Here is an 11,796-nt window from a genome sequence, read left to right as displayed (position 1 = left end):
TGCACTCAACTACTATATACCCCACTATCCTTTGTGAGATTAACTGCCTCTAGGAGTAAAATCTGAACTCCTTTTAGACTAGAAGTAATCCCAAACATTCAGTACACTTAAGGGTGCCATGTGTATTTATAAACGGTGCTTATATTCATAAACTTTCCAGCTATCTTCATTGAGGGGGCAACTATATAGTCTTAAGTAGTCACAGGTATTTAGAACTCTTTCTGCAATATTAAAAGACAATGTGGTTATATTTTATTAATTAACAGACTCTAAACATTAATTATTAGAAAATAGAAATTAAATAAATATGAGGATGTGTCAATTCCCCCAGGGAATATGATTAACTCTCTCATGAACTAGATGGAATACAGGAACAACGTGACTGAATTTGTTCTTCTGGGACTCACACAGAACCCACACATGCAGAAAATCATATTTGCTGTGTTTTTGGCCATCTATATCTTCTCTGTGGTAGGAAATTTGCTCATTCTGATCACCATTACAAACAGCCAGCTGTTGGGTTCCCCTATGTACTATTTTCTGGCCTATCTCTCTTTCATCGATGCCTGCTACTCCTCTGTCAGCACTCCTAAGCTGCTGGTTGATTTACTCCATGAAAGGAAGTCCATCCTGTTCAATGGATGCATGACCCAAGTATTTGGGGAACATTTTTTTGGAGGTGTTGAGGTCATTTTGCTTACTGTCATGGCCTATGACCGCTACGTAGCCATCTGTAAACCCCTGCACTATGCAACCATCATGAACCGACGACTCTGTAATTTACTTGTGGGAGTGTCATGGGCTGGAGGCTTTCTTCATGGAGGTATACAAATTCTTTTCATTATTGGACTACCCTTCTGTGGCCCTAATGTCATAGACCACTTTATGTGTGATTTGAACCCTTTGCTTGATCTAGCGTGTGTTGATACTCACATTCTAGGGCTCTTTGTTGCTGCCAACAGTGGCTTCATCTGTCTGTTAAACTTCCTCCTTCTGCTTATCTCCTACATGGTCATCCTGTGCTCCCTAAGGACCAACAGTGCAGAAGGGAGGCACAAAGCCCTTTCTACCTGTATTTCTCATATTACAGTGGTGGTTTTATATTTTGTTCCATGCATATTTGTGTACATGAGACCTGCAGCTACATTACCCATTGATAAAGCAGTTGCTCTTTTTTATACTGTGATAACTCCCATGCTAAACCCATTAATCTACACCTTGAGAAATAGTCAGATGAAAAATGCCATTAAGAGATTGCTTAGTAGAAAAATTCAATCAGATGACAAATAAACAAGCAATCATGCAGCTTCAGATGGACTGGAGAAAGAATGGAATGGGCAGTTTGCATGACCTCAATCTGGAAGACTTACTTAAACAATAAAGAAACAAGTTACTGCTAAATGTGTGTTAAACTGAGGGAAGCAGGAAGGAGTGCCACAAAAGGGAAATGCCTGACTCAGGCTGCTTAATTGTCACAACAGACACATAACTCAAACAATATACAAATGCGTGGTACACACACACACACACACACACACACATACACACACCTTGCCTCTGACTTATACCAAGTACCAATTGACTATATTTACTTTCTTTGAGAAAAGCTTGTTCCAATGAGCTAAGTTTATATAGTTTTTTTAGGTCAGAAAATTCTGGCTTCTCCTTTCAATGTTGTTCATTATGAAACTACACAAATAATGCCTTGGGAAGCTATGTCCTGACTAGTGAGCCTTTGCCATCTCATAATCTTATTAGAACTTAGCATAGACATTTTCCAATTCAGAGACTTTCTTTTCCCACCATAGGGTCTGCCTGAAGAGGACAATGATTAGAAAACAATTTGGGGCATCTCTCTTCTCATTCACAGTTTGTTCACTGGTTTTATCAAAATTATGCCCTAGTCTCTCCCATGGTTAAGTGTAGGACTTAAACAATAAATCATCCCAATATTCTAATTTCCCTGATTATAAATACTTTCTTTCCTATGCTTTTAAATTTTTCTGCTCTTTCAGTTGTATTTGTTGTTAGTGTGTGTGTGTGTGTGTGTGTGTATGTGTGTGTATGTGAATGTAAACATCGGTGGACACATATTCACTGTTCTTTTTGTGGAAGTCCTCTGGCTTCTGCGCTGTTTCTCGCCTTCCACCTTTGTGTCAGTTCCAAGGATCAAACATCAATTACCAGGCTTGGCAAGCAAGCGCCTTTACATACAGAGCCATCTTATCCACATGTAGATTCATTTTTAATTTTTAAGAAAGTAAAATATTATTACCTCATTTCCCCCTCAATTCCTCTTGTTTCTCAAAATTTTCCCACCCACCTCTCTCATTTGCTATTTCTTTAAGTGGTTTTTATATTCATATGTGTAAATTGTTTATATATTTTTACTCACTGTGGACACACTTTTGGTCATGTTGCTGACACATACTTTGATAAAGCCATCTGTCAATGCCTGAGCTGCAACACTTAATGATGGATATTAAACTATTGTGTGTGCATCACTAAAGCTAATCTGCTACAACTTGTCATTGTTTCTTCATCAATACACACATTTCTGGATAAATCAGAATAATCATATAGGCCTTTGGAATGTAGTATACCAGCTCACAGGTCACATTTTGAAGCAGACAGAAATCTAGACATAGATGTAGAAGCTAATCCAGGTGGTGGAAGTGATCCCTATGGAGAATTAGCATTGGAATGTAGTAGCATGCCCTCGGAGAAGGCCATGATAGTTTCTTCAGACAATGTAGGCTAAATCCTTCTGACCTGAGACTACCAATTGAAATGAAAGATAAGTTCTGCTGCATATGGAGACATGTTTATTAACCCTTACAAATTCTCATCTCTTCTATTGTATTATTTTAAATTCATTAAGGAACATAAGACAAAACTTGGGTTTTAACTCTTTCTCATCCTCTCTGTATAACAAGTTCCTTGTCTTTATTTGAGACTTCTTTAAACCTAAACTGGGAATTTTAAGAAAGTAAAAAGAGAAAGACTGGATTGAAGAAAGCCAACTGTTATGTATGTGGGGGAGAAAAGATGTGGTCTTACCTGATGACTGGCCTCAACCTAGAGCCTTGGGAGAGGTATAAAATATATTCTACCACACAATGATGGCCACAGGGTTCAAGGAAGGGGGACTTCATTTTGCTTGCCCATGGCAATGATTTATTGTCCACTAAGAGGTCTTAAGATAGTAACCATAACTTACAATTGCCTAGAGAAGGATAAGAATGTTAACTGTTAGTTTCCAAATCATGGTAGTTGGGGGATTTGGGCATATGCCTGTTAGGGAGGATATGAATAGGATTTACAAATATCATTTTTTCTCTCCATCTTCATCTTTAACATCAGATTCCCAGTTCCAGTCTTGCACACTCAAATCATAACCCACCACCCATACTTCAGTCTTGTCCTCTGTATGTCACATATCCCAATGTAATTAGTTATCTTTCTTTTTAAAACAATTTTAGAGTGTGCTCGTATGTATTCCTGTATGTATATTCATGTGAGTGCTGGTTCCCTCACCAGTAGCTGAAAACCAGAAGAGGATGCCAAATTTGCAATCATAATATAGAAAAATGGACAAATTTTATAGATTAGTTTTGGAAAATATTATGGTCCAACCTTAATAATCTTCCTCCCAGGGGCCCAGAAGAGAAGCTATGAATAGTACTAATTATTTTCAGTAAAAGAATCTAAGGATACCGAACTCTTTAGTTCATTGATTTATATTCTTCTGAGTTAGTTCTCTCTCTACACAGCTTCTATTCTGCTGTCATGCCTAGCTCCTTTTCTTGCCTAGTTTCTCTCAACATTCATCTGCTGACCACTCTATGTGCTATCTTAATTCCTTCATCTTAGTTCTGCCCCATCTAGGTTCTCATTCATCTAGTTCTTTTTCATCTTAGCTCCTCTCCCATCTCCTTCTTTCTTATCTTGTTCTTCCCCATCTGGCTCTTCTTCATCTTCCATCTCATTCCTCTAGTACTCTCTTCTAGCCCTTCAATATTCTTCCCCATCTCAGTTTGTTCCTTTCCAGTTCTTACTCGTCTAGCTCTTCTATTTTCCTTTCTCCATCTAGCCCTTGCTCTGAAAATAAAACTGCCTTTTATCCCTTTGATTCTTATTTCTCCAAGCTATCTCTGCCCCCACAGTTTCTGCCAGGGCAGAGGGAAGTGAGCTCAGTCCCTAGGCAACTTGGTTAAGCAACTCCTGCATGGCTAGATGTACCTATAAGTAGGAACCTTTTAGTTCTGAGTTCATTGTTAAGGGTGGATCTAAAACTAGAGATAATACTTTAGAAAGCAGAAAGTTAAGCTTAATTAGTACATCCACCAGGCCTTCTCAAAGAGATAATCTGGATGCTTCAGTCTGTTCTTACAGAGTAAATATAAAGATATCTCTAATAAGATAAGTTCCTCCATTCAGAGATGGTTCTGGCTGGTCTCTGCTAATGACAATAATTAGAGAAAGGCTTAAATTAGGGATCCTGGCTGTGTTACTGCACAGAAGGTTATCTAAATATTCCTTCAGTAGAGGGGAAATGGTACCCAATAAATGATGGAAAAGCTACAATAGCACACAAGAAATTCATAGCAGGAAACAGCTAATAATCAAAAGCCAATATCACCAACAGTCCTTGAGCTTCAGCTTGACTTCTGGAAGGCCCTTGGATTCTTCCAGGTATTAGCTTGTCATAATCAGCTGAAATCCTACTTCATATATTTTTACAGCTTGTAGCAAATTATTGTTAAATATATTTGATTACCTCTTCCTCCAGACAGTATTTTTGGTGATATAATAAGAGCATTTTGAGAATTCATGTATTTTGAGTTTCATAGAGATGACAGTTAATACCAACCTTTTCCATGGTTTGCTGTTTGTTTGTTTCTTTCTTTTAGAAGAAAAGGCTCTGAGTACATAGACATGGGTAGAGCTGATGAGACCAAGTCTTGATTTGATAAAAAGCCAAATACACAGAGGCCTATACTATTCTATCTCTATACTATATGTACTAAACATTTTAAAATGTTAGAAGAAAAGATTTGGAATATCACTAGCCTAAAGGAAGATAAATGTTTAAGAAGATGAACATTTTAATCCTTAATTAGACATTTTGCAAAGTATATGTGTATAAAATATAAATGGTATATGATAAATATATTCAAATTTCTTACTTAGATATAAATTTGTAAAAATAAAAATTAAATATACTAACAAATTCAATGTATGTTGCTCCAAAGAAGATATACCACTGTGCAAAACTGAATAAAAATGTGTTCAGTGGCAATCACAGTCATGAAAACTACAGCCTCTGGCAGGCCTTGCCCTTCTCCTCAACTTCCTCTGCCTTGCTAAAACACCATTATTAGATAAATGAAGACCCCATGGGAATAGGAAGAAGCAAAGTACTAGAGAGGTCCCCAGAAATCAACAAAGATACCTCCACAATAAACTACTGGCAATGGTCAAGAGAAAGCCCGAACTGACCTACTCTGGTGATCAGATGGCCAAACACCCTAACTGTCCTGGTAGAACTCTCATCCAATGACTGATGAAAGCAAATGCAGAGATCCATGGCCAGGCCCGAGGTGGAGCTCAGGGAGTCCAATTGGTGAGAAAGAGGAGGGTTTGTATGAGCGAGAGTTGTTGAGACCAAGACTGGAAAAAGCATAGGGACAAATAGCCAAACTAGTGGAAACACATGAACTATGAACCAATAGCTGAGGAGCCCCCAACTGGATCATGCCGTCTGAATAAGTGAGAGAGTCTATTAGCTTGAACTGTTTGGGAAGCCCCCATGCAGTGTGACCGGGACCTGTCCTTAGTGCATGAGCTGGTTGTTTGGAACCTGGGGCCTATGAAGGGACACTTTGCTCAGCCTGGGTGAAGGGAGGAGGGGACTGGACCTGCCTCCACTGAATCTACCAGGCTGAGCTGAATCCCCAGGGGAGTCCTTGCCCTGGAGGAGATGGGAATGGGGGGTGGGTTTGGGGGGAGGCTGGGGGGAGGAGAAGGAAGACAGGGGAATCCGTGGCTGATATATAAAATTAAATTAAATTATAAAAGGAAAAAACAACACCATTAGATTATAGTCCTAAGGCTAGCCTCCAAGGTCTACTTCCATACTTTGCCATTTCCTCCTGAAGTTGACTGCCAAAGTCCAGCTATTGAAGTATTGAAGTCCAGCAATCAAAAGCTGCTTTTAGCTCACATAATTAACACGCTCAAAATTAAACACCTCATCCTAACACAGGGTTTCCCCTTTTAACTTCATAACTGCCATTTTCCTATGGGCCACGCCTGTCTCCTTTCGATCAAGAGCCAGTCCTTTGTCCCTCACTCTGTGACAAACATTTCTGCCCCCTTGTCTGTGGTCCCTTCTCCTTCTCTCTAGTCCTCTCTCTCCTGTCTTTGTCTCATATTCTCTGCTCTTTGTCCCTCTGGGGCAAATAAATCTCCTATGTGCTGACAACTCGATCTTGGTGGTCCTGAGCTGATACCGATCCTTTCACTATCATTTTTTCCTGAAATCTAAGGAGACAAATCAAAGAAGAATATCTGACTCATATTTCTTAATTGAAAGTAAGGGGACACATTAGAAAATGACTTTCCCCAGACACCAATGTTTTATATGATTAATGATAAATACTCCTCCTGGGAAGGCAAAAAGAAATAATCATTTGTCAAGTTCCTGTGTGAGGATAGATATCAGAATACCTGTGATGAATTTCAGAAAAGCTTACTTAATTTGTAATGTTCATTCTAATGCATATCTACTGGAAATTATCTGAACTCTCATTTCACTTCAAAATTAATTTTTAATCTTCTACTTTTATCAATATGTGATATAAAGTTTACATGAATTTTCCATAACACCTTGCTTTATTCAAATACATGCTTTTTATGAGTAATTAAAATTATACATGGGTATGAGGTAAAATATGAAATTATGATAGAAATAAGAAAGATGATAATTAGGTGTATGCATTTGCAAATAGACAATGAAAGATGATAGATGAAAAATGTATTCTAATAATTTTAAATATATATTACTGTATGATCTAGCATCACAGTGCTGTGCAATAGATCTGAAGTCACTCTGTGTGTCTAACTTTGTCCTTTTACCCATGTCTACTCACTATTCCTTGACCATTAGAAACTATGAATCTACTATTTCTCTGATTTCCAGTTTTACATTTGAAGTATACTTGAGATCACATGGTATCTGTCTTATACCCAGCTTATTTCATTCAACATAATTCCCCCTTTGTCTTTGCCCTCACTGTAAATGACAGAATTTCCTTCTATTTTATGGATATATAGCATTTAATTGTCTACAATTTTCTTGTAAAATTAGCTTTTGATGGCAACTTCAGTTGGTTACATACCTTGCTTGTTGATAATAAAGATATGATAACCATAGGGATGTTTATATCTCATTAGCTATAGTGATGTCCTTTCATGTGTATGTGTATTCAGTGGTGTAATTGATGGGTCAAGAGATTTTCTGCAACTTTTTTTTTCTTAATCTTCAAATAGTTCTTTGTAATGGCAACATTAAAATCCATTCCTTTAATATGTTACAATGGTTGAACTCTTTCTATATCCTTACCAACCTTTATAATCTTTAATATTGTATTTGCAATCTTTAGTGTTGATAGAAGTATTTGTAATTGGGTTGAAATAGTGACTTCTTGCCCTTTTCATTTGTATTCTCCAGTAAGTGGTGATGTTGAACACTTTATGTTGTATAACAGTTTCTTCAGAGATGGTCCATCCTGCACAGAAGTACCTTAAAACAGAAAGTAAACAATACAAAATAGCTTCAGGAAGTTCCTGAAACTGACCAAATTTACTAGACCCCCTTTCTCAAGAGAAACCACTAAGAATCACTGTTAGATAAGGCAAGCTGTAAATACTGAGACAAGTCCTGCTGCCTGGAAGAAACAGAAACCACCCCAACTGCCAAGAAGAGGTTTAGAACATTGAGAAACCTGAAAAGCAGACCCTTAAACCTGTTGATCTGCCTACAGGTGCAATATGCTCCAGGTTTTCAGCTGTTGTGAGTGAAGTAGACCCCCCCCACACAGCTGGGGTCCCTCCCAGATCCTTGATTTGACATGAACTACAGCCAAACATCTGTTTTCACAGAGAGATCATTTATTAAGCAAGGAAGATAAATTAAAGTAGCTGCCTTATGACTCAAGGAGAAAAACGGCAGCAAATGACCTAGCAGGTGTAATTTTTAAGAAGAGAAAAAGGGGAATTCTGTGTTGGAATGGGCTAGGTTGTGGTGGTACTTTGATTGGGCACGTTAATTAGATGCACCAAAGCAGCAGAGCAGAAGAGACCCCAAGTAGCAGTGGGGCAGGATTTTTATAGGGAGTAAAGCAAGGGGGGATTTTGAGGTCTACAGACTACATAGGAACAGACTCGGGATTAGTGTACCTCGGTTAGCTTGCAGCTGCAGTAAAATTATTATCTCTTTCAGTGGTTGCTGTGGTTACTACATTTTTTCTTTATCATAAACCTGCTGTTTGTAACTTTTACCTTGACTTCTTGGGGACATCTGGTGGGGTTTTTCTAGAGCTAGGTGCAAGATCAGGGGTGCTGAGCCAGGGGCCTACATCCTGTTGGATCTTTTCCACACGCTGTCATGGCTGCAGAATGGCCAAGCAGGGTTCATGGCAAGAGCCTGGGTTCTTCAACTAATAGCTTTCAAAATTTAGATCAAAAGACAAATAAAATCTTGAATCCTTGATGAATTTAGTTTAATTATGAAGGGAATAGTGCATACATAATAACTTTTAAAGAATTTTCATTTTAAGTAGTTTAAGTTTTAAATAGATTTGTGTTTAAAGCAGTTTGTGAAAATGTCACCACCTGTTTCTCCATATTCACATGCAGTTTCCCAAATTATTATCTCGTATTTAGTATATTTGTCCAAATTATTAATTTTGATTCATATTTATTGAGACTTCTTTTTTGATATATCATTTTATTTTTGTCCATATGCAAAGAAGGGCCAGAAATTGTCTAATTCCAATATTCATGGATATAATTCTAAAAAAACTAAATTAAATTAAAAAGATAACTAACATTGAAAAGACTAAAGATAGCATGTGATGGTGAAGATTTTGAGCAAATGCCATGACTGCAACTGTTGAAACCATGTATCCTGTACAGTCTGTAGTAGGTAGCCATTCCAGCTTGGATCTGGAAGTTCCAACCCCCATTGAGACTCTGGCAACTGTCACACCTACGAGGTGGGGAAAGGGGAGGTGCCTGGGGACCTGAAAGCTGGATGGGCCAGCGCTCTCTCTGTGCGCTCTCTCGGTGCCGGGATGCTGAAAGGTGAAGGTGAACTGTGCAGAGCTCCGGAGAACACCGCTAGATTGTGTTACACCTTCCCCAGACCCTGCGACCTACCCATTACTTAATTTGTGAGTTACGCCATTAAATAAATATCCTTTAAACTACGTGGAGTGGCCAAAATAATTTCTCCAATACAGTCTTTATGGAGAACACTACAGACCTTCTTCTAAAACTTAAAAACAGAATTGCCAAAACAAACAGACAAACAAAACAAAACAAAATCCAGAACTTTCATCTCATGTAGCAACCACACTCATGAGTACTGAAATCATTGGTATATCCATGGGGATTGAAATCAGTATTTTGAAGAGATATGGACACTTTCTTAATTGTTGTGGGGCTATTCTCGTTAGTGACAACAAAACAAATATGGAAACTAGATGACTTTCAAGTTTTATTTTTTCTGTGTTTCCCCAGTTAATACTTTTAATTATAAGTAGATATCATCAGCATTCCCATAATATGAGAATATAAATTGAAGAAAAAAATTCAATGTATCTGTCTTATATTTCTTAATTGAGAGGAAGGGGACATATTACAAAATGACTTTCCCCAGACTCCTGATTTTTTTTCATCATTAGTGTTAAATACTCCTTCTGGGAATTCAAAGGCAAGTGTCACTTTATCAAAATCATCTGTAAAATATGAATTTTGTAGCACACATAATGAATCTGGACCAAGGTAGGTGACTTTCTAATATTCCAGAGAGAACATACTCTGTTGGAGGAGGGGTTGAGGGGCAGAAGAGAGAAAGATGGGGGAGCGGGAGGAGGGATGAGAGGGGGGTCTGGGGTTGGTATTTAAAATGAATTAAAAACATAATAAAAAAAAAGTAAAGTAAAAAGAAAGAAAAAAAGCCACAAAAGAATAGGGGAAAAAAGAAAAATAAAGCCTGATTTCTCAGTCTTACAAGTAAGTCAAAAGTGAAAATACTTCCTGTTTTGTTGGTTTTTTTTCATGAGGATTAAATAAAATATAATGAATAATTTTCAATTGGAAATAATATATGACATTTTCATCATAAAATAGTATTTTCAAAATAGAATCATTAATAATTCTTGTCTGTATATATTGATAGGATAATAATTTTAAAAATCAAAGGATCTTATTTATAATTAGAATGAAAGATGTTAAACTGAAAATTTACTCTTCCCTGTTTCTCCCTATAAAAATATTCTCTTTGTGTTCAGATATTTTTTATCATCACATCAATTTACTATTAATGCAAAAGAAACCTGATTCATATAGCTTTTACACAGTCAATGTTGATGAGATACAAGTACAAAGACTTGCTAGAATTTAGGCACATGCAAACTTCTTGGAAGAGCTCTCAATTTAACTTCTAACTTCAATACATTCTTATAACAGTCTAATGAGTTACAATTGAAGTTAAATACCTAAGTAAATAATGAGAATAAATATTTTCTTTCAATTTTTTCTTACTTGGTATATATTGGGTATAGTAACAGAGTTCAGTTTTATATTTTAATATATGCATAAAGAATCAATAGGTAGAGCATTTTATTTCCTTATCTTTATTTTCAGAGTCTTTATGGCCCCTTAATTGCAAATCTTTATGAAATATATAATTGATATTATGAGTGATTGTCATCTCAATTGTCTATGGAATACAAGAACTTAAGAATGGTCACTGCTGGCTGGGCGGTGGTGGCACATGCCTTTAATCCCAGCACTTGGGAGGCAGAGACAGGGGGATCTCTGTGAGTTCGCAGCCAGCCTGGTCTCCAAAGTGAGTTCCAGGAAAGGTACAAACATACACAGAGAAACCCTGTCTCGAAAAACAAAAACAACAACAACAACAAAAAAAAAAGAATGGTCACTGCATTACTACCTAACCTTGCTTTAATCACTTAAGCCTACTGTCCTTCTTAAATATAAAACCTAAAATATGTTAAGTAGACTGGACTACTTAAAAATAAAAGGAATGGGCTAGGCAGTGGTGGCACACTCATTTAATCTCAGCATTCAGGAGGCAGAGTCAGAAGGATCTCCTTGAGTTTGAGGCCAGCCTGGGCTACGGAGTGAGTTCCAGGAAAGGCACAAAGCTACAATATGGTGATATTTTATTTGTACTTTAATGTGATTTTATTCGTATGTTAATAAATAAAGTTGCCTGCGGGACAAAGCTAATAGCAAGCCATAGCAGAAGTTTGGCAGTAGTGGCACACTCCCTTAATCCCTGATCACATGACAGGCAGATCTCTGTGTGTTCAAAGATACCACCAGCATGGAGACACACACCTTTAATCTCAATACCAACCATAGAAGACCTGGAGGTCTGTATAGATGTGTAGTGACGAGGAGGTCATGTGGTTGGGTTTACAACCAAAGAGAAGGCAGAACAGAAAGTCCATAAAAAGACAGATACACAGGAAATAGAGCACT

The 11,796-nt window shown here is 37.4% G+C and overlaps 1 protein-coding gene across 1 annotated transcript; it reads left to right on the top strand.

Annotated features, from left to right (window-relative positions):
* Positions 1–360: 360 nt before the first annotated feature.
* LOC114683684 (olfactory receptor 4C46-like) lies at positions 361–1,290 on the top strand. Its single transcript, XM_028857997.1, has one exon. It carries the CDS (start codon positions 361–363, stop codon positions 1,288–1,290), a length of 930 nt encoding a protein of 309 aa, XP_028713830.1.
* The last annotated feature ends 10,506 nt before the right edge of the window (positions 1,291–11,796 follow it).

The sequence above is a fragment of the Peromyscus leucopus genome, chromosome 4, assembly GCF_004664715.2.
Source record: "Peromyscus leucopus breed LL Stock chromosome 4, UCI_PerLeu_2.1, whole genome shotgun sequence".
NCBI classification, from domain to species: domain Eukaryota; kingdom Metazoa; phylum Chordata; class Mammalia; order Rodentia; family Cricetidae; genus Peromyscus; species Peromyscus leucopus.
The sequence above is the reverse complement of the archived record's forward strand: the minus strand, read 5'-3'. Positions and strand labels throughout refer to the sequence as shown.